The sequence below is a fragment of the Mirounga angustirostris genome, unplaced genomic scaffold (assembly GCF_029215605.1).
Source record: "Mirounga angustirostris isolate CCGP_5_RB_7025 unplaced genomic scaffold, mMirAng1.0.hap1 SCAF_10, whole genome shotgun sequence".
In the NCBI taxonomy this organism is placed as follows: Eukaryota; Metazoa; Chordata; class Mammalia; order Carnivora; family Phocidae; genus Mirounga; species Mirounga angustirostris.
The window spans coordinates 71,824,204-71,848,240 of NW_026991718.1; the positions used below are offsets into that span (position 1 = coordinate 71,824,204).

A 24,037-nucleotide genomic window follows, 5' to 3' on the forward strand; every position below is an offset into this window, starting at 1 on the left:
TGTGGGGCTCGATCCCAGGACTCTGGGATCATGACCTGAGCCGAAGGCAGTCGCTCAACCGACTGAGCCACCCAGGCGCCCCGAAATTTTTTTTTAATATTGAGCAAAAACCTGCAGGTGAGGATGTGTCCTGCAGTTAGCTGCCTTAGGAATAGTATTGTGCGCTCCTGTTAAGCTCACCCTTAACCCATGGAAGCAGCCGCAACCTGGACTCAGCTGCAGAATTACCCTGGGGGGCTTTTCAAAGGTATTCCTGGGCCCCACCCACATATAAAGGCTTGGAATTTCTGAGGGTGGGGTGTTGGGATGTTTTTAAAAACCTCCTTGGGTAGTCCTGACAATCAGCTCAGCTCTGAAACCACTGGCCTGCAAGTTTAAATTCAAATACCTTGGGAAGCAGAGGAAGTGGATCATCCAACTGCAGACTACTTTGCAACAGACTTAGAGCTCCCGCAGCCTGCAGTACTTCTAGCCTCTCACTGCAGCTCTGGGATCTGGGCCAGTAAATTCCCCTTCCCTGGCACCTGGCTGGCTCAGTCCATAGAGCATAAGACTATTGATCTCCGGTCCTGAGTTCAAGCCCCATGCTGGGCCGAGAGCTTACTGAAAGATAATAATTATAATTAAAATAAATTCCCCTTCCCTTTCAACACTTGTGGCTCCGACACAAACTTGGCCCTCTTCTGGAATGGCCCTTTCCTGCTCTTTGTCTAGCAAACTGCTAGTTATCATTCTGTCTTCCAGGCCCAAATGTCTCCTCAGTCAAACCTGCCCAGTTTCCACAGGTATAATTAGTTGCATTATCTTCTGGAGTACCACCTTATTCATATTCATATTATAACAATATTCGCTGCATTGTTTTAGAGATACCTGTTCACCTCTTGAACTAAGCACTTGGAGAGGACACCAATGGGTGTTTATAGTTAATTATAATGGCTACTGTTCATCAGCATTCATGGACTGTCAGGTGTTTTCCTTTGTTTTACATGTGTTTACTGTTTTAATCTTCAAAACTCTTGGTATTAGGTACTATTGTTATTCGACAATGAAGAAATTGAAACTTGGAGATGTGAAGAACTTGCCCAAGATTACAGAGTTGGTAGTAAGTGGTAGAGCTAGAGTTCTGTCTTGCTCCAGATTCTGTATGCTTAACCATCTGTGTGATGTCATTTTTTTAAATGTTGGTGTGTTGGTGGGGTCTGGAGCTGACAGCCAAGAAAGAATTCTTGAGATGTCTTTGGTGCAAAAAGGTGGTTTTATGAAAGCACGGGACAGGACCCGTGGGCAGAAAGAGGGATTGTGTCGGGCAACTGATTATATACCTCGGGGCTGAAGGGAGTAAAGAGAAGGGAAGTTCCCAAAGGCTTTTCATATGCTAAAGAAGACTCAGGATCCTGGAGGAATGTTATAATCTGTCTATCTCAAGCATCTGTCAATGGACTGCAGGTTATAAGGACGTTTAATTTTATCTCCGTTTCCCTCTGCCTTTGTTTCCCACATCATGTATACCATAAGGCCTGGCACCTATTGGGTGTGCAGAAAATGTTTGTAAATGAATGAACTATGGCTCACAATAACTGCTTCTATATAATTTGGCTTTGAGTGTCATCTCATCTCTCCCCTTTCCTAGTTCACATTCTAAATAGTTCAGAGGAAGGCAGCATGGTAATAATAATATCTACCTCCAGGGTTGATGTGAGGATTAAAGGAGGTAATAGCTTTGAAAATATTTTGTAATCTTGGAGCATCTGGGTAGCTCAGTCGGTTAAGTGTCTGACTCTTGATTTCTGCTTGGGTCATGGTCTCCGAGTCATGGGATCAAGCCCAGTGTTAGGTTCCATGCTCAGTGCAGAGTCTGCTCGGGATTCTCTCCTTCTCTCCCTCTGCCCCTTCCCCACCCCCACCTCCTGCATGTCTCTCCATCTCTCTCTATAAAATAAACAAAATCAGGGCGCCTGGGTGGCTCAGTTGGTTAAGCGACTGCCTTCGGCTCAGGTCATGATCCTGGAGTCCCAGGATCAAGTCCTGCATTGGGCTCCCTGCTCAGCGGGGGGTCTGCTTCTCCCTCTGATCCTCTTCCCTCTCGTGCTGTCTCTCATTCTCTATCTCAAATAAATAAATAAAATCTTTTAAAAATAAATAAATAAAATAAAATAAACAAAATCTTTATATTTTGTAATCTTTTGTAAACAGCTGAGCAAGGAACCTGATGCAGGACTGATTCTAGGATCCCAGGATCATGACCTGAGCCGAAGGCAGACGCTTAACTGACTGAGCCACCCATGCATCCCAATAAATAAAATCTTTTTTAAAAAAGTAAGGCCTATGTATATGCTGCCTCCAACGGACTCATCGGAAATCTAGACAAATGCAGATTGAAGTGAAGGGAGGGAGATGCGTTTGTTATGCAAATAGAAGTGAAAAGAAAGCCAGGGTAGCAATACTTATACTGGACAAAATAGACTTTAAAACAAAGACTACAACAAGGGACAAAGAAGGCATTATATAATCATAAACAGAACAATCCAAGAAGATATAAAAATTATACACATTTATGCACCCAACATGGGATTACCCAAATACATAAAGTACTTAATAGTCTAGTAACAAACATAAAGGAAGTAATTGATAGTAATACAATAGTAGTGGACCTTAACACCCCACTTACATCAATAGACTGATCATTCACACGAAAATCAACAAGGAAACAGTGGATTTGAATGACACGTTGGACCAGATGGATTTAACAGATATATTCAGAACATTCCATCCTAAAACAGCAGAATACATATTCTTTTTAAGTGAACATGGAACATTTTCCAAAGTAGATCAAATATTAGGCCACAAAACAAACTCAACAAATTCAAGAAGATTGAAGTCATACCATGCATCTTTAAGATTTTATTTATTTGAGAGAGAGAGAGAGAGAGAGCATGAGTGGGATGAGGGGCAGAGGGAGAAGCAGAGTCCTCGCTGAGCAGGGAGCCTGATGTGGGGCTCAATCCCAGGCTCCTAAGATCCAAAGGCAGCTGCTTAACCAACTGAGCCACCCAGGTGCCCCCCATGCATCTTTTCTGACCACAATACCATGAAACTAGGAATCAACCACAAGGAAAAAATCTGGAAAGAGGACAAATACAAGGAGGGTAAATAACATATTACTAAACAATGAAATCGAGAAATCAAAGAGGAAACCAAAAAATACATAGAGACAAATAGAAATGAAAACACAATGGTACAAAATCTTTAGGATGCAGCCAAAGATGTCTAAGAGGGATATTTATAGCAATACAAGCCTATCACAAGAAGCAAGAAAAATCTCAAACAACCTAACCTTACACCTAGTGGAGCTAGAAAAAAAAAAAAAAAGAACAAACAAAACCTAAAACCAGGAGAACGGAGGAAATAATAAAGATTAGAGCAGAAATAAATGAAATGGAAACTGAAAAAAACAATAGAACGGATTAATGAAACCAAGAGCTAATTCTATGAAAAGATCAACAAAATTGATAAACCATTAGCCAGACTCATCAGAAAAAGAAAGATAACTCAAACAAAATCAGAAATGAGAGAGGAGAAATAACTGACACCACAGAAATACAAAGGATTATGAGAGAATATTATGAAAAATTATATGGGAGCAAATTGGACAACCTAAAAGAAATAGATAAATTCCTAGAAATATATAACCTCCCCAGACTGAATCAGGACGAGATAGAAAATTTGAACAGACTGATTACCAGCAATGAAATTGAATCAGTAATCAAAAACTCCCAACTTGGGCACCTGACTGGCTCAGTGAGCAGAGCATGTGACTCTTGATCTCAGGGTTTGAATTAAAGCTTTACACTGGATGTGGAGCCTACATTAAAAAACAAAACAAAACAAAACAACTCTCCCAACAAATAAAAGTCCAGAACCATACAGTTTCACAGGTGAATTCTACAAAACATTTAAAGAGTTAATACCTATTCTTCTCAAACTATTCCAAAAAGTAGAAGAGGAAGGAAAACTTCCAAATACATTCTATGAGGCCAGCATTACCCAGAAACCAAAACCAGATAAAGGCACTACAAAAAAGAGAACTAGAGGCCAGTATCTCTGATGAACATAGATGCAAAAAATCCTCAACAAAATACTAGCAAACAGAATGCAACAATACATTTTAAAAATTCATTCAGAACACCTGGGTGGCTCACTTAAGCATCTGCCTTTGGCTCAGGTCATGAACCCAGGGTCCTGGGGTCGAGCACCACATCAGCCTCCCTGCTCAGCAGGGAACCTGCTTCTCCCTCTGCCTGCCACTCACCCTGCTTGTGCTCGCTCACTCTCTCTCTGGAAAATAAATAAATAAATAAAATCTTCAAAAAAAAATCATTCACTATGATCAAGTGGATTTATTCTTGGGATGCAAGAGTGGTTCAATATTTGCAAATCATTCAACATGATATATCACATCAATAAGAGAAAGGGTAAGAACCATGTGATCATTGGAATAGATGCGTGATAAAATGTTTGACAAAGTACAACATCCATTCCATGATACAAACCCTCAACAAAGTAGGCTTAGAGGGAAATACCTCAACACAATAAAGGCCACATATGAAAAAACCCATAGCTAACATCATACTCAATGGTGAAAAACTGAGAGCTTTTCCCCTAAGGTCAGGAACAAGACAAGGATGTCCACTGTCACCACTTTTATTCCCTCACTAGAAGTCCCAGCCACAGCAACTGGACAAGAAAAAGGAATAAAAGGCATCAAAATTGGTAAGGAAGAAATAAAACTTTCACTATTTGCAGATGGCATAATACTACATACAGAAAACCCTAAAGACCCCACCAAAAATAACTACTAGAACTGATAAATTAATTCAGTAAGGTTGCAGGATACAAAATCAATGTACATAAATCCATTGCATTTCTATGTCCTAATAAAGCAGCAGAAAGAGAAATTAAGAAACCAATCCCATTTATAATTACACCAAAAATAATAAAATACTTAGAAATAAACCTAACCAAAGAGGTGAAAGACCCGTACTTTAAAAACTATCAGGGAATGGGGGCACCTGGGTGGTTCAGTTGGTTAAGTGTCTGACCCTTGGTTTCAGCTCAGGTCATGATCTCAGGGTCATGAGATTGAGCTCCTTGTTGGACACCACTCAGCATAGAGTCTGCTCGAGATTCTCTGTCTCCCTCTGCCCCTCCTGCTCGTGTTTGCTCCCTCACTCTCTCTCCTTCTGTCTCAAATAAATAAGTAAATAAAACCTTTTTTTAAAAAAGCTATCAGGGGCGCCTGGGTGGCTCAGTTGGTTAAGTGACTGCCTTCGGCTCAGGTCATGATCCTGGAGTCCCAGGATCGAGTCCCACATCGGGCTCCCTGCTCGGCGGGGGGTCTGCTTCTCCCTCTGACCCTCTTCCCTCTCATGCTCTCTGTCTCTCATTCTCTCTCTCAAATAAATAAATAAAATCTTTAAAAAAAAAAGCTATCAAACACTGATGAAAGAAATTCAAGATAACACAAATGGAAGGATATTCCATGTTCATGGATTGGAAGAACAAATATTGTTAAAATGTCCATACTACCCAAAGCAATTTAATGCAATCCCTAACAAAATACCAACATCATTTTTCACAGAACTACAATAAACAATCCTAAAATTTGTATATAACCACAAAAAACCCTGAATAGCCAAAGCAATCTTGAAAAAGAAAAACAAAGCTGGAGGTATCACAATTCCAGATTTCAAGTTATACTACAAAGCTATAGTAATCAAAACAGTATGGTACTAGCACAAAAATACACATAGATCTGTGGAACAGAATAGAAAGTCCAGAAATAAACCCATAATTATATAGTCAATCTTCGACAAAGGAGGCAAGAATATCCAATGAGAAAAAGACAGTCTCTTCAACAAATGGTATTGGGAAAATTGGACAGCTATATGCAAAAGAATGAAACTGGACCAATTTCTTACACTATACACAAAAATAACTCAAGATGGATTAAAAACCTAAATATGAGACCTGAAACCATAAAAATTCCAGAAGAGAACACAAGCAGTAATTTCTCCGACATCAGCTGTAATAACATTTTTCTAGAAGCATCTCCTCAGGCAAGGTAAACAAAAGCAAAAATAAACTATTGGGACTATACCTCAAAATAAAAAGCTTCTGCACAGCAAAGGAAACTATCAACAAAACTAAAAGACAGCCTACTGAATAGGAGAAGATATTTGCAAATGATATCCAATAAAGGGTTAGTATCCAAAATATATAGAGAACTTATATAACTCAACACCAGAAAACCAAACAATCCAATTTAAGAGTGGGCAGAAGACATGAACAGACATTTATTTCTCCAAAGAAGACATACAGATGGCCAACAGACATAGGAAATGATACTCAACATCACTTATCATCAGATAAATGCAAATCAAAACAATCAGATATCATCTCACACCTGTCAGAATGGCTAAAATAAAAAACACAAGAAATGGGACACCTGGCTGGCTCAGTCGGAAGAGTGTGTGGCTCTTGATCTCAGAGTTGTGAGTTTGAGCCCCACGTTCGGTGTGGAGATTACATAAAAATAAAGAGTACGTTTATTGTGGTGAGCAGAGTAATGTACAGAATTATAGTACACCTGAAACTAATATAACACTGTATGTGAACTATACTGGAATTAAAATTTAAAAAAATTAAAAGTTTGATAAGAAAGGACAAAGGAATGGTAGTTTGTTAGGGAGGTCAGTGGGAATTTTTTTTTTTTTTTAAGATTTTATTTATTTATTTGACAGAGAAAGACACAGCGAGAGAGGGAACACAAACGGGGAGTGGGAGAGGGAGAAGCAGACTCCCTGCCGAGCAGGGAGCCCGATGCGGGACTCGATCCAGGGACTCCAGGATCATGACCTGAGCCGAAGGCAATCGCTTAACCAACTGAGCCACCCAGGCACCCAGTGGGAATTTTTAGAGGAGTTTGGGGGCATGTTTTAGGATGACGGAAAAGAGTTACGAAATTATGTTTTATCTACAGAAGTGTTTTATTTGTAGAGGACAAACTTTCCTCTACCCTCTTAGGTTCAGTTACTGGGAGTATGTGAATTAAACTGACAGAAGGCAGATTAACAGAAGAAAAGGCACAGTTTTTAGTAATACTATATCCACAGTAGTAGAAAATAGTAATAAGGCCAAATCCTGAGAACATCAGTGTTTCAGAGTCAGTGGAAGAGGGAAACAATCATGGGAGACTAATGCCAGTCATGCCAAAGAAGAAAATCTGTAAACAACATACTGGGGTAGGAAATGGGAGAGTCATCATGATAAGCTGTGGAGAGATCACATGATTAAACACTGTGGAAAAAGGGCCATTGTCAATTAGTAGGTCAGTGTTGTCTTCAGAAGAGATAGGACAGAAACTTGAGGGCATGGAGTTGAAGAACGTGTCCTTATCGATTTATTGCCTCTTACCTGCAAACTCACTCTTTTCGCCTGCTCTGTAAAAATGCACCTGAAGCTTTGTCAGTGGAGGGCGCAGGACAGACCGTGCAAGAAGAAAGGGTAGTTCGCTCCCCTGGCAACACCTGCTATCTCCGCAGTGCACAGCCCTCAGGGCTTCTCCAGCACACGGCTGCTCCTGCAGGGGACGGTAGTCAGCAGCTTCCCTGAGTACCTGCTCCCACGCCCAAGTTATAGAAGGCAGCTTTATGGAGGGCCTTTGGTGTCTGGGAGGACACCTCCTCATGAACAGCTTGTCCCCAGCACCCTACAGCAAGGGTCACAAGCTCATCCCGTAAAGGACCAGGATGAGTATTTTAGGTTGCGCCGGCCACGGGGTCTGACACGACTCAACTCTTCTCGCTGTAGCGCAGACCAGCCACACACAATAAGTGAGCGCGGCTCTGCTCCAACAGAACTTTGTTAATAGATACTGACATTTTTGTGTCATGTCACTTGCACATACCAGGGAACATTCCTTTCAAACATTTGAAAATGCAAAACCATGCTTACCTCCCAGACTATGTAAAAACAGGTGGTGGGCCAGGCTGTAGTTTGAGGACTCCTGTCCTAGCCAGCAGGTTTTCAGCTGAGCCCCTCCAGTGAAGCCTCACTGCCACTTCCCTGCTCTTCAGGGAGCCCCGGTGCCCTCCCACAAGGTCCGGATCTCAGCCCAGGGTGTGGGGTTTAGGAGAAAGTAGAGCTCTTCCTTGGGTGCTCTCTCAGCCCTAGGGGTCATGGTTGCTCCTTGTTATTTTTTCCCATTCTCTTTACTTCCTACTAGCTGTATCAATTTCTATTGCTGCCTAACAAATTACCACAAAGTTAGCATCTGATGACCATAAACCTTTATTATCTCCGTTCCCATGGGCCAGGAGCCTAGGCATTATGTAAGTGGATCCTTTTCTCAGGGTCTCGAGATTACAGTGATGTTGGCCAGGGCTGTGATCTCACCTGGAGCTGGGGTCCTTTTCCAAGTTAACCTCGTTGTTGGCAGAATTCAGTTCTTGAGGTTGTGGGACTGAGGCCCTCCCCTCAGCCAGCCTGGGGTTTGCTGGTAGGTGACCCTTCCCACAACATGGCAGTTTGCTTTAAGGCTAACAGAACACATCTACAGTTTCTACTTGTCTCCTACCTTTGGGCACTCTTTTGTAACTCCCTTTTAATTCAGTCGAATTATTAGGGATCTTAATCACAACTACACCTAAAAATCTCCTGGCCTTTGCCATAAAGGGTAACTTCATCTTGGGAGTGGCAGTTCATCACATGCACAGGCCCTACCCACACTCTAGGGGAGGGGATTATATAGGGCATATTCATCAGAGATAAGAAATCTTGTGGGCCATCCTAGAATTCTGCCTACTACAGAAGGGATAAAAATTTTTATTCAATCTAGCTTTTACATTTTCTTTAATGTTGTTCTTTTCAAAGTGTTTTAAAGAATTTCCTATTGAAAGCAAAATACTTCAGGATACTTAACTTCATGTAAAATGTGTTTGTACTACAATTACTCATTACGTAAGAGGTTGAATGACTGGTGCTTTAATTCAACCAAGCACAGCATTCATGGTTTACAACATTCTCCATCAGTTCCGCCCCAAGGCTTAAGTGTTTGCCAAAGTGCTGATTTGTTTAAAATAGAAACTTCGATTCATTCAGAATAAAATTGTTTGATTTTCCTGTTAGAAGTTACATATTTTAGGTTATACATTTTCTATTAAATACACATGATTATAAGTACTCATATAAAACTCTAATTTGTAGTTCAGATTCAGAGCATTTTTCAACCTGTTAACCTTATGTGTATACTATGAAATTTGATTCAATGGTTCAAAGTTAGGAAATTCAGTTTTAAAATGTTTTATTTCACAGTTTGTAAAAAAAGTTTATATGTACAAGACTCAAAGTAAATAGACAGGCAGCTTTCAATCACAAATGGATGAGACAGTCGTCATTCAAACTCTACTGTGGAAGCATACTTAAGGCACAAACCTCAATGTTAGGCATAAAAAATTTTAACTATGCAGTCCAAGTTCTGGGTTTTATATCAGATCTGCAAAGATAGGACCCTATGGTCACATTTTAAGACTGGTAGAGTCAATTTGAAGCTGTTTATATATTCAGTACAGGTTTCACTATTACAAATAGGAGATGTTAACTAACAAAATAGTAGTCCTCAAAGATCTCTTTGTCCCATGCTCATACACTTGCAATCTGCTAATTTCCCTTCTTGTAGTACTCTTCAATTTATAGTCATTATGTATTGAGTTCCCTATGCATCTCACCCATCTCCTTTATCTGCAATAGAAGAAAAAGAGAAAAAAATTTTAAATAATTTTCCAACCTTTTGTTCATCCTGAAAATAGTTAAAAAAAAAAAAAAAAAAAAAGGAAAGCAAGATGATTATCTCCCACATTTATGAGCCTTATTTGGAAAAAGAAAAAAATGTAGTACAAGGAAGCACACACTGAATGCATGACCCAAACTGCTATTTGGAGGTAAGATGGTCAAAGTGATGGGGGAAGTAGCAGGTGAGCTAGATCTGTAAGAATGGATAAGGTCTTTATTAAATGTATGCCATTTTTATATCCAGTAAGAATCTTATTTTCTATCATCAATCTTTTAATTTTATAGATGAGGAAACTGAAGTTCAGAATTAAGTGACTTGTCCCAGATCACACAATTAGTTACGGGCAGAGCTGAGACAAGATGATGGAAACTACCAACGCTGGCAAACATTCTACTATGTGGCATGCATGGGACCAGTACTTTATACACTCTACTTTGTTTAATCCTTATAATGGGTCTGTAATATTATCCCCAGTTTATAGATAAGGAAACATGGAGACTTAAAGAAGTTAAATAACTTGCCTACCCAGCTAACAAGTGGTCAAACCCCCATCTAAATTGCTCTTAACCATATAGTACATTGTCATTCCACCTTTCTGTTATGCTTCAGTTCAGGGAGAGTCTATCCCCTAGACCTGTGGTCACCAAACCAGGTAAGCCAGATAATCAACTATGGTATGGGAAAAAAATTTACAACTTTCTAGTTCTATTGGGTTGTTTTCAATATTCTTTTACATTTCTGTGTTTCTTGGTAAAATATTAGTAAAAAGTACATATACAATTACAAATAAATACATAAATATGTAAAAATTGGTGGGTGTACTGAAAATGTTACTGACAGGGTTCAGGAACAACTATGTTTCACATCCAATTCCAAGTGGCTGACACACTAACGATCTGACAGTTTGTTTCCACACTAATGTACATGACTAGTTAGCATGCAACTGACCCACTAGGACATAAACTAAGGTCTTTTTTAATGATGATTTCACTGGCACAGACAGTGAATCGGGTCTTCAGTCCCATGGAGTTTCTCTAACGTCAATCTATAGAGTATGCCTCTAAAAGACCCCACTAAAAGATGACACTTCATCAAACAAAAATCTCAGGCTTCCTATCCCACTACTCTGAGACAGAACTCAGTATCAGCTGGCCTGCTGTGGATCTCATGCAAGAGAATGCATTTAAGGGACGCCTGGGGGGCTCAGCTGGTTAAGTGTCTGCTTTTGGTTCACGTCATGATCTCAGGGTCCTGGGATCGGGCCCTGCGTCCTGTCTCCCCTCAGCGGGGAGTCTGCTTCTCCCTCTGCCCCTCCCCCTCCACTGTTTGCTCTCTCAATAAATAAAATCTTAAAAAAAAAAAAAAAAGGAATGTAAGTAAGGGAGCTTTGAAAGACAGACCCTAAGAACTACGCTATAAAGGGGCTCCAGTATAATTGAGTCCCATCAGTGTCTTGGAAGGTACAGTGATTATCAGGAGTAGGAGATTAAAAGAGGGGCTTTTTATAAAGTAATCCATTTACCTCAGCCTTCTCATACTTTGCCATTCTGTTCTTTCTGGAAATAACCTGAATGGAAGAAAAATGATTACTATTTTACAACTGCTATCGAAAGAAAAAGCTGATCCAAATTGACACATAAATGCTTTTAATGGACATAATTCCTATCTGAACAAATTTAACTTACAAATCTATCCACAGATGTTATTTCTTAAATAAAATTTCTCTACTAAACTAAAAGAAAAAAAAAGCCTACACCTATCATGAGGTGCACTGAGTAATGTATAGAATTGTTGAATCACTACGTTGTACACCTGAAACTAATGTAACACTGAATATTATATTAAAAAAAAAAAATCAAAAAAACTTTCAAGACCTCCTCCCCTGCTAAACCAAAATCTTTTGGAACAACAACAAAAAGCCTAACACAACCAGTGAAACAAAAAAAGTTGCACTGAGAAAACCATGAATAATCTTTAATAAAATCTAACAGCCTGGTATGCAGCCTTCCACATTTTGTTCCATCCTCATACAAATATACACAAAAACATACGTGCATGAGTTTTGGGAAAGGGGGGGCAGTCTAAAAAAATGGGATAATACAGTATCATTTCTCTCTTTGCACAGCCTGTATCCACATCACAGGAACCTTTCCAGATCAAAAACTATAGATTGTACTCATTCTTTTTAATAACTTTACTCCATACCATGGATATTCCACAATCCACTCATCCGTTCTCCTACAGATGTACACAAGTTGTTTTCCAGATTTATCCGTACCAGCAACATCAGAGTACATAACCTTGACCATGCTTCTTATGAACCTGTGCTTTTGTTTCTACAGAACAGTTTGATTTCTATGATTCTCTCATGCTTATTTCCCATCTGGATTTCTTCTGTAAATCATCTATCCATGCCTTTTGCTACTGTTTAATTTTCTCATCAATTTGTAAGAACTAATTACGTATTATACATAACAACCTTTTTTGTTTTATGTATCATGGAGATTTTCCCCCAGCCGAGCACTGACATTTTTCACTTTACAGTATCTTTGCCATACAAAATATTTAATTTCAACTCAGTCAAATATGTATCTTTTCATTCATGGATTCCAGATTTCTTGCCTTACTTGGTTCCCTTTACCACAAGGTTGTACAAATATTTCCTAAATTAATTTTGATATTTGTTCTAATTTTTTAACATTTTGGACTATAATCCACCTGGAATTTGGGTTTGAAAGTGGGTGCACAGCTCCATAACGTGCCATTCACACAGGTGGGCAATATGGCCCACTGTGGTGGGGTGAAATAGGAATGGAACATTTTTTTTCTTCCAGATGGAGAGTCAAATATAATTCCATTGAACCGAAAATCTAAGTTCCCACATACCATCAAATATATTTCTGAATTCTGCTATGTTGTTAAGATTTCTAATGCTCGAGCATCCTTACATCTAAAATAAACCCTGTCTGTTCAGGTAGTACCTTGTTCTGCTGAAGCACTGCTAAATTCGATTTGCGAATCTTTTGTTTAGAGTTGCTCTTCACATTTACCACTTTCAATCCTTTCCATGCTAACGTTAATTGGGTTCTGTTGTTGCATTTCGTTGAATAGTTTGGGAGTTCAGGGATTTTGCACTGACGCTGGCAGGACTGGTAGACTGTTTGCAGCAAGAGAACTGATGGACATTTGTCGCCTAATGGCCACGTAACTGACCTGTGAGGGGCTTGGCTACGAGCTTTTCTCAGATTAGTATCCTTTCTTGCTTCAGAAAATGACTGTTTTATAAAAAAGGACCAGATGCAAGAGATTTGTTCACTATACCGAATTATAAAAAAATGAAGCTTTTGTTTCATTAATATGTTCCAGAACGTAGCTCTCTCATGCTGTAGCCTTTTCTTGGAAGAATATGCCCTCAAGGGAAAGTTGACTAGTTCTATACCCACCAGCACAACGATTCCAGCAATAACTGCTAGGGTCACAACCACAATGACAGCAATAATACCGGCTTGTAGACCCTGCATTGAAAATTCAGGTGGTTTTTCATCAACATAGTAAATTGCAGTTCGACCAGGATCCAGATCCAATTGTTCCCCATTTACTCTCAGGTCCATTCTATTGGAATGGAACAAGGATTCGTCTTTAACCTGTATTGAGAAGGAGAAAAGCAATTTAAAATATTTAAGAAAACCCACCATGGGATGCCTGGGTGGCTCAGTCAGTTAAGCATCTGCCTTCGGCTCAGGTCATGATCCCAGTGTCCTGGGATCGAACCCCACATAGGGCTCAGCGGGGAATCGGCTTCTCCCTCTCCCTCTGCTTGTGCTCTCTGTCTCTCTCTCTCTCAAAATGAATAAATAAAATCTTAAAAAAAAAAAGAAAAAGAAAAAGAAAAAGAAAACCCACCATGGCCACACAGAATTACTTGTCAATTGTACACTGAAAGAACCGCTGTCAAGGATCTTTGTGGTTTCAATGGTAACACTCTCACGCGCTCAAACTTTAAAAAAACTTTATTGTGGCAAATTTTCAAACATATATGAAAGTAGAAAGAATAGTATAATGAAGTCCCATTATCCCTATCATCCCGGATTCAACAATATAAATGCATGGCCAACCTTCTTCAATCCATTCTTGGTTTCATCCTTCCTCCCTTCCCCCTCCCCCTGGGCCAGTTATTTTGAAGAAAATTCCAGGCTTCATCAGAAAATGGCTCACTAGAACATATTAAAGTTTATTTATTTACTTGTTGTTGTTTTTTAAAGATTTTATTTATTTGACAGAGAGAGAGAGAGAGACAGCGAAAGAGGGAACACAAGCAGGGGGAGTGAGAGAGGGAGAGCAGACTTCCCGCTGGGCAGGGAGCCCGATGTGGGGCTTGATCCCAGGACCCTGGGATCATGACCTGAGCCAAAGGCAGATGCCCAATGGACTGAGCCACCCAGGCGCCCCTAAAGTTTATTTATTTTTTTGATAATATATTAAAGTAGAAACAAATTATTTTAATCACACTAGTTACACAGCATTTCTTACATAACTTCTTGTTCATGGACATTATAATGGGGAAGGCTATACACACACCCTAAGTAACTATCAAGGATGCAATAGGTAAGAATTATGAGAGAAAATATTCTAGGTAAAAGAACAAAAGAAAAAAAGGCATAAATATACAACAAACAGGTCAGAAAGGTGGGTGAGAAAGACGCATGGGAGGGATGAGGACAAAGTTCATTGCAGCACAAGAACCACCTGGAGAACAGAGGTGTGGTTGATGTGTAAGTGGAGAAAAAGATGATGAAAGATCTTAAATCCATCGAGGCATGACAGACATTACATTTCTAAACACAGGAATAAAATGAGGAAGATTATACTCACATCTTTTTCAAAATAGTAAGCCACGTCAGCTATGTCCACATCATTCTGAGTTTTCTGAGATGAATTTTGCTTCAGATCAATAGTGATAAGATCATTTTCATACTGGGTGAAAAATAAAAAATACAAATTAATATCAATACAACCAAAATCATGTAAAAATATCATGGTTCAAAAATCAGAATATTCAGTTTTTGATTTTCTGTAATCTACATGTGTCAGTGTTCCTTTCCACTTGGTACAAATAATTTACAAATCTTTGGGAGGTTTTAAAATCTATCCAAGGGAAATAAGACAGCAATGCAACTAAAGGTAATGATGATGTACATTTTCTTTTCAAAAAAGTATTTTCTTCCCTTGAAAAAAAATTTAAAACAAGGTATTAAAATATCTTATTTGAGGGTGCCTGGGTGGCTCAGTCAGGTAAGCGTCTGCCTTGGGCTCAGGTCATGATCCCAGGGTCCTGGGATGGAGCCCCCCGCATCGGGCTCCCTACTAAGCGGGGAGCCTACTTCTCCCTCTCTTCTGCCTGTCACTCCCCTTGCTTGTGCTGTCAAATAAATAATAAAATCTTTTTTTTTTTAAAAATAAAGTATCTTATTAGAAAAAAAAACAAACATTTTAGTTGAGGGTGCCTGGCTGGCTCAGTCCCTAGAGCATACGACTCTTGACCTCAGGGTCGTGAGTTCAAGCCTCACATCGGTTGTAGAGCTTACTTTTATTTTTATTTATTTATTTATTTATTTATTTATTTGTTTATTTATTTTAAAGATTTTATTTATTTGTCAGAGGGAGAGAGACAGAGAGAGAGAGAGAGAGAGAGAGAGAGGCAGGCAGGGGGAGAAGCAGACTCCCTGCTGAGCAAGGAGCCTGATGCAGGACTTGATCCCAGGACCCTGGGATCATGACCTGAGCCGAAGGCAGATGCTTAACCGACTGAGCCACCCAGGCATCCCTGTAGAGCTTACTTTTAAAAAAACAAAAGAAAACACACACAAAAAAATGTATCTTATTTGGTTAGAACTACTTTAAAAATAAAAAGCTAGGGGCACCTGGGTGGCTCAGTCGGATAAGCACCTGCCTTCAGCTTAGGTCATGATCTCAGGGTCGTGGAATGGAGCCCAACGTTGGGCTCCCCGCTTAGTGGGGAGTCTTGCTTCTCCCTGTGTTCGCTGCACACTCTCTCTCTCTCTCAAAAAATAAATAAAATGTTAAAAAAAAAAAAGTGCTAAAGAAATGCAATCCAAAATGCAATATGCATTTACCATGTTCTGCTTTTAAGGAGCAAAAAAGTATACTCCCTCCTGTCCTTAAAAATGACATTAATTTTCTGCCTTAAGGGGCACCTGGGTGGCTCAGTTGGTTAAGCGACTGCCTTCGGCTCAGGTCATGATCCTGGAGTCCCGGGATCGAGTCCCGCATCGGGCTCCCTGCTCAGCGGGGAGTCTGCTTCTCCCTCTGACCCTCCTCCCTCTCACGTTCTCTGTCTCTCATTCTCTCTCGCAAATAAATAAACAAAATCTTAAAAAAAAAAAAAAAAAATTTCTGCCTTAAAAAAGTTCTATCACATTATTCAAGTATTTTTCAACCAGAGATACTACATTTTCCTTAAGGGTAAAACTGAGGTTTTCAAAGGCTATGGAAGGAAAACAACAACAAAATTCAAGGAAATTTGAATTATTAAGTGTCCAGGGTTTAAACTGTATTCAAATGCAGTTTAAGCACTACCAAAAGTCATACCCAAACCATTCTATCCCACTAACTTTCTGCTAGAGCTCATTTATTAAAAACAAAAATCTTACCAGAATATTTGTGATATATTTTGGATCCAGCTGATAACGAGTTGTGATTGTCTTCCTAAGTGCACTGTAAATAATTAAAAATCTGTGTTTAAAAAAGAAGTGTATTACACAACATTAAGCAGCACTATTTTTTTAGGAAGCACTACTTTTTAACTAAGCAGGTAGTTCAAGCTCTAGAATTGTCATTAATCAAACTTGTTTTAAAAATGTTATGCCATTTTGCAACTATCATAATAATTGATTCATGCTGGAATCATCCATTGATCCTAAAACTGTTCAGTTCTAGTCTGATTAGAAACAGGATATTTATGCAGGATCCCAGTATCTGCCCACAGATTATATTTATCAATTACAAAGAGGTGGGGCACCTGAGTGGCTCAGTTGGCTAAACCTCTGCCTTCAGTTCGGGTTATGATCCCAGGGTCCTGGGATTGACCCCTGTGTTGGGCTCCCTGCTCAGCGGGGTGTCTGCTTCTCCCTCTGCCCCTCCCCCTGCTTGTGCACTCTTTCTTTCTCTCAAATAAATAAAACCTTTTTAAAAAATTAAAAAAGAATTATTACAAAGAGGTAACCAGTAACTCTACATTACAAACCTGATAGATATCCCCTGAATCAGAGTTAACATCACTAATAAAGAGACAAGAAGAAGACATCATGTGCTTCCTGATGTGAGGTACTGAGAAGGACATAGGATCACTTATGTAGTTTTTCTGTCAAAAATGCTTAACCTGGGGTGCCTGGGTGGCTCAGGTGGTTTAGCGACTGCCTTCAGCTCAGGTCATGATCCTGGAGTCCCGGGATCGAGTCCTGCATTGGGCTCCCTGCTTAGCAGGGAGTTTGCTTCTCCCTCTGACCCTACCCCCTCTCGTGTACTCTCTCTCTCTCAAATAAAATCTTCAAAAAAAAAAAAAATGCTTAACCTGGATTTAATTATGAGGAAACATCAGGTAAATCCAAATCTGAGCGACATTTTATGAAATAATTTGCCTATACTCTTCAAAAATATCAACATCATGAAGGACCAAGAAAGGCCAAGACAGTGTTCCACTGTCTTTTAAGTAGCCACTTAAAAGAGACTAAAGCATCACAACAGCTAAATGCAATACATGATCTTAGATTGGGTTCTGGGTGAAAGGGGAAAAAAAAATTACCATAAAGATCAACATTGGGCAAACTGGCACAATATGGTGTAACATTAAATTTCCTGAATTTGGTAACTGTAGAGTGGTTACACAACAAAGTGCCTTTTGGGGAGCCTGGCTGGCTCAGCTGGTAGAGCATGCGATTCTTATCTTGGGGTCATGAGTTCAAATCCCACATTGGGCATAGAGATTACAAGAAAGAGAATGAAAGAAATTAAAGAAAAAAAGAGAGTGACTTTTATTCCTAGGAAAAGACAGACTGAAGTATTTAGGGGTAAAGGGGCATGACATCTACATCTTGCTCTCAAATGGTTCTGGGAAAAAATATCTATACATGTTCAGGTAGATATATAAAGTACACACACACATAAAAAGAAAATGGGGCAAAATGTTCATTGGTGAATCTGAGTGAAGAGTATTAACAGGAATCTACTATTCTTGCAACTCTACTTCAAAATAAGGTTAAAACATTATAGTATTTTATTTTTTTACAAATATAAAAAAGCATTGAGACTTGTTTTAGTTTTTCTAATGGCTTAGAATGAAGACCTAAGTACCAACTGTGCAAATATAATGCACTTAACAGTACGTACGTCCTCAAACTCTCCGTATCATAAGGTGTTTCTCTTGTTTTGTGCTTTAGTTCAATGATTATCCAGCTGTAAAGTAAAAAGACAGTATTTAATGACTGACTATAACTCAGCCTTTTACAGTATTTTCCTAATAAGCTAACAGCAAAATTCCCAAGTGGAACTACAGTACAGTCAACGGAAAAGGATTCATGCAATAGGTTTGCCCTTCATTTCTTCTTTGGCCCCCACACATTGCTCATAAAGCACTCATCCAGAAGAAAACACCCTTTCCAACAGGTCAACCTCTGGCTTTGGGCCACAATACTCAAGGTCATGTAAAGCCAAGGCTTAGCTGGTCATGCTAGGCCACATTCAAGGGAAGAGACAAAAAGGCAGAGAGAAACAGAAAAGTGACCATGAGGCTCCAGAAGACCAAAGGAGAGAGTGCCTGCCTTGGTCTGGATGACTTTTTAGCTCTAGTGACTTTTAATAAAACCTCTTTTGCTTAAGCTAGCTTGAGTGTGTTTCTGTTCCTTTTTACTGTATAAATCTGAGACAACCATACTTTGGTTTTATTATTTTTATTTTTAATTAAATTCTAGTTAGTTAACATAGAGTGCAATAATGGTTTCAGGAGTAACCATACCTCATTTTAAAACAATAAATGAGCAAATATATAAACAACTTAAATTTTTCATATACATTCAACACTAATCCAACTTTCAAATCTGATCAGTGTTAAGGAAAAACTGAAGAGGAAAACCATGTTTAGTATGCTACCACAAGGAAAAATTTTTTAAATAAGAAAAACATATTGCTAGTGAATTCATTAGATATCTCTGGAAGGTTCTATAATAAACTGGTGACCAGTTCTGTGGAGGTAAACTGGGTATGGGGGGGTGAGATAAAATGGAAACTTTGCACTGTTTACATACCCTTTCCTCTCTTTTGAATTCTAAACCACCAAATCGTATTACAGATTCAAAAATAGATGTACTTAAATGAAACTGAAAAGCATGAAAACAAGACCATGGGCAGCCCAACTCACTAGGTCCTCACTCGCTCGGAGCAGGAGATTTCATCGTCATTATCCTTATCTGTTCTTCGGACCCCCGCAGTGTTCACACACCAGCACGTGGTGGTGCCATTGCACTGCTTGGCTTTAAAGAGCCCCTTCTCATCACAGTCGGGATCATAGAGCCCATCATTATTCTGGAAAGCCCCCTCAGGTCTCACTCTTCTCCCAGACTTTGAGCGGGTCATTTCTGCTTTCATCACCAAACATTTGGTTGCCACTGTAAAGAAAGCTTAATGTCACACTGAAAAATAACTGCAGTTTTATGCTTAAGGAAAAAAATTTTAATTTAACTCCAAACTCCCAGAGCCAAAGATTATTGCAGACTTACGTGTTCCCACATTCACTTTCTAAATTTTAAGAAGCTTCAGCTATGAGACAATTTTGACAAAACAACACGATTCAAATTTGAGCCCAAAAAACACCTCCCGACTCGAGACACATCAATTAAAGAAGGCTAAGTCAAAATACAACTTAAAGGCAATGAGGATAATTCTACTCACGTTTTGAGCAAATGACGGAATTCTGTGCACCGAGTGAAGTACACTCGCACTGATCATTTGTGTTCCAAGAGCAGTTTGTGGTCAGTTTGTAGTTTTCACAGACACATGCTAGATAAATCAAAAAAACAAAATCCCATTTTAAAATGTGAATCCGACTATGGAACTCTGGTGTCTTAGCTAAATTATACTCTAACAATAATGCCTAAGTTACAGGGCCACAAAGCCTTAAAATGTTTTATTTTTCAGCTGCAATTTGTCTTATTTTTCAGCTGTAATTTGAGTGGCTGATACTATGGTGAATAGTTTATATATTATACATAGTCTAATTTGCATGCATTCCCATTTTGATTTTTTTAAGCCAATAATACAGCCCTCTAAACATCATATTCAGCTTTGCCTCCGTGATGATACTACTCCCAGTCTCAGATCCTTCCCTCCCCGGGTACTGCTAGACAAAACCTTGCTTGTTAGCTACTGATTCTTTTCCCGAAAAACAACAATTCCAATTCTAGGATCTGGAATAACTCACATTTCCTCCCTCCTCCCAGCCCATTTTCTTAAAAAGAGATGCTTGCTTTTGAGCTTACTGGTAACACAGTCAACCCTTGGACAATTTTGTATCTTGGAAAAATTAATACTTTCACATGAACTTGGGGGCTGTTTTGTTTGTGGCCTTCCTAACCAAATTAAATTCTAGCACCCAACTTTGAAAGTGAGATTACACAGCTTATCCTGGATATTAATGCCAGTTTAATAGTTTTATCTTTGGGCACCTGGGTGGCTCACTTGGTTAAGCAACTGCCTTGGGCTGAGTCCTGGGATTGAGTCCCACACATCAGGCTCCCAGCTCAGGGGGGAGTCTACTTCTCCCTCTCCCTCTGCCCTTCCGCCTGCTCCTCTCTCTCTCTCCCGTGTGCGCTCTCTCTCAAATAAATAAATCTTTGAAAAAACAGTTGTATCTTTGACTATCTCAAAAGCTGTTTTAACTTCAAATTGGCAAGCCCCTCTAATTCCTTTTAATTGTCTAGCTAAGAGAACCCAATCATTAACAAAAAACAGTGACAAAACAAAGAATTTCTGTATTGCTCCTTCATATCTCAAGTTGGCTTTAGTTATTCCCTGTTTAAGTTATAATTAATATGAACCACCTCTATAATCCGTCCAGCACTCAACTCAGTATTGGGATCACAAAAGGGGATAGTGGCTGTCCTCAAGGAGTTAAAGCCTTGGAGTACCGAGGCTCAAAAGCACCTTTCCGTGCCCAAGGGATGTGAAATTTAAAACAGACCAATCAGGTACAGATTTTTCTGAACCTATAGCAGCTTTCATCACTTTAAAGCAATTTAAGATTAAGTACTTAGCCTTGGACTGGAGCTAGAAAAACAGGAGCTGATTAAACTGCATTATTTTGAAAGTGTAATGAATTTGGCCCATGCGCTGTTGGTGAAGGTTTCCTTTCCAGAAAGCTCTGGCCAACTGCCACTTTCTTACAAAAAATCAAGAGATGGCAGACAAGATGTTTATTCCAAACTAAGAAAACTGTAATCAAACCACATGCCCAATATATGGATAAGGGCGCGACCTTCCACACCAGAGATTGTTCCCTCACCACTTATATCGCGGTTTCCAAGACTAAAAGAAATGGAAAACTCTGGATGTTATGTGGGAGTAAAAACACATATACACACACAAGATATAAAACTGTGTTTCGGTTTAGGGCAATGTTTACAGCAATGTCTAAAAGAAAAATATACTGGGATTAATAATGGGATTCTCTTGGAAGTGTTGGGATTGTGGATTTGTTTTGTTTTTACTCCGTACAGGTATCGGTATTTCTGGGTTCCCTACAATAAACTTGGCATTAGCTACACGATCCTTAAAAAAGGGGAAACACCCACACTCACACGCGAGGTCGTGAAGGCCCAGGAGGACTCGCTCCCGCGCGCAGGTGCGTGGCGGCCCCGGCGGCCTCCCTGCAGCCACCTGTCCCCGCCCGAGACCCACAGGTGCCCAGGGGGAGAGGGGGGCCCGCGGCTGGCGGCTACTAGTTTCCGCCACGCTAGGACCCCAAGCGCGCGCCCGGCCGGAGGAGGTGGGCGCGCCCAGACGGCACGCGGCCCCCGCGCCGCCCCAGGCCCTCCTGGCCCGTCCCGAGGCCGAAAAGTCCCCGGACGTGGCCACTCCGTTCCCCGCCTGCCTCCCGCCGCTGCTCCGGGCCATTTTCCTGGAGAGCGGGGCCAAGCGGCGAAGCGAGGCGGCTCGCTCGCGCTTTCCCGCCGCCTCCTGCGCGGAGGGCCCGGGCTGCGGCAGCCCCTTCACCACCATCTCCGTCTCGGATGCCGAGGGACGCCCCCGCCCGGCCCAAGCCCACAGCTCTGCTCCTTACCTTTCTGAGCCACGGCCACCGCGAAGGTGGCCGCCGCGAACAGGAGCCCGAACGCGAGGCCCTGGGGGCGCGCCATAGTGCGCGCGCGTCGGCGAGAGGGGCGCGAGGCGGGCTGGGGGCTCGCGGGAAGGCGCGTGGAGGGAGCCGGGCGCCGGGGGCCCGCTGGCCGGCCGGGGACGCGAGGCCTGGGACGCGCGGGTCCGCGTCGGAAGGACCGCGGCGAGTGTGGCGGGAGGACGGCGCGAGCTCGCCGAGGGACTGCGCACTCCGCGGGCGCGGCGGGGCGGAGCAGACCTGCCTGACCTGGCGGCCCCGCCTCCCGGACCCTGCCCGGGCGGCTCACCTCTGTCCGCAGGTCCCCGGCGGTGAGTCACCGCCGGGGGGCGGGCGCGAGGGAGCAAGCGCCCTTCCCCCACACCCGGCGCGGCCGCTGGGGCGCCACCCCCTCCCCAGGTGTTCGCGGGCGGTGCCCAACCCCGCGCGGCAGCAGGCGCTTCTTCCCGAGGCAGCCCGTGGGGGCTGGAAGGGCGGTGGGCGGCGGCCGTGACAGTTGGCAAGGACCCTTGGTGGCCACGGAGAAAAACCGAGTCTTCCTTTTACTAGAGGGAGCACGATGCTGAAACCTGGAAGAAATGGGGCCTGAAGGAAAGAGTGAGAGGTCTGGGAAGAGGAAGGTGGAAGCTAAAATGGAATACCAAGGAAAGCAGGAGTACCGTCCAAACCACAATAAAAAAAAAGTTGACGGGCGCGCCTGGTGGCTCAGTCGGTTAAGCAAGTGCCTTCGGCCGAGGTCATGATCCCGAGGTCCTGGGATCGAGCCCTGGATTGGGCTCCCTGATCAACGGGGAGTCTGCTTCTCCTGCTTGTGCGCGCGCTCTCTCTCAAATAGATAAAAATCTTAAAAAAAAAAAAGTAGACCTTTGAGCTTCACCTGGCAGTCATACTCCTTTGAAACTAGAAAAAGAGAACTCTCCCTGGCTTTCTGGGGATGACAAATTCATGTTCTTTATAATTATTCTCATTCTTCTACCTTTTTTATAAGCACTTTCAGCACTTGAGGATGTAAGAAAAGATGTTCCCATAGAGCCAAATGCTGAGAACTGAGACGATTTTGGCTTCGATTAATATTGCAGAACAATGTTGATGAGTCCTTTGAAGTAGAAACGAAGGACAATAATTTGTTTCAGTGCAAATGAATTCAAATTACAACACGCTATTATTACAGTCTTAAAATAATTGTAATGACTTGAGGCTTTCTAAGTATTAAGTGTTTTTGATGTTATTTTGACTAGCTGTAATAGGATAACCTGTTTTTAAAAGGTTTTTTTTTTTTTTTTTTTCTGTTTTAGAAATCATCAGTAAGGGGCGCCTGGGTGGCTCAGTGAGTTAAGCGTCTGCTTTCGGCTCAGGTCATGATCCCAGGGTCCTGGGACTGAGCCCCGCATCTGGTTCCCTGCTCGGCGGGAAGCCTGCTTCTCCCTCTCCCACTCCCCCTGCTTGTGTTCCCTCTCTCACTGTGTCTCTCTCTGTCAAATAAAATCTTAAAGAAAAGAAAAAGAAATAATCAGTAAGAGTTCAGAAGAGGAAAGATGAAAAAGCAATTTTAAGATTCAACTAAATTTGATTAATTTTTACAAGTGTATATCAAGTAAAAAATTATGAGCAGTAATTATTGAGCAATAATACAAGTTGTAGTCCTGTTGCCAGTTGATTAATGTAAATAGTAACGTTACAGTGAGTAACTGTAAAATTTGAGTTTTACTTGAACATTAAATAAGCTATTTAACTATTTGATGGTTGACTTTGTAAGGAAATCCTATCAGTCTTTTAAACCTGTA

General features: G+C 41.0%; 1 protein-coding gene across 1 annotated transcript; it reads right to left on the bottom strand.

Moving 5' to 3' along the window:
- Window positions 1-9,344: 9,344 nt before the first annotated feature.
- EPCAM (epithelial cell adhesion molecule) lies at window positions 9,345-22,549 on the bottom strand. The gene is made up of 9 exons (XM_045885047.3): window positions 22,200-22,549; window positions 19,814-19,921; window positions 19,284-19,530; window positions 18,257-18,322; window positions 16,522-16,585; window positions 14,723-14,824; window positions 13,294-13,494; window positions 11,373-11,417; window positions 9,345-9,798 (listed from the first exon to the last, which is right to left on the bottom strand). Exons 1-9 carry the CDS (start codon window positions 22,273-22,275, stop codon window positions 9,757-9,759), a joined length of 951 nt encoding a protein of 316 aa, XP_045741003.1. The 5' UTR covers window positions 22,276-22,549; the 3' UTR covers window positions 9,345-9,756.
- Between the last annotated feature and the right edge of the window lie 1,488 nt (window positions 22,550-24,037).

Coding starts and splice junctions, on each gene's coding strand:
- EPCAM (XM_045885047.3), bottom strand. CDS start 22,275: ATGGCGCGCCCCCAGGGCCTCGCGTTCGGGCTCCTGTTCGCGGCGGCC. Junction 19,922..22,199: donor GGTGGCCGTGGCTCAGAAAG/GTAAGGAGCAGA, acceptor TGATTTATCTAG/CATGTGTCTGTGAAAACTAC. Junction 13,495..14,722: donor CTTACTATTTTGAAAAAGAT/GTGAGTATAATC, acceptor TTCTCAATACAG/GTTAAAGACGAATCCTTGTT.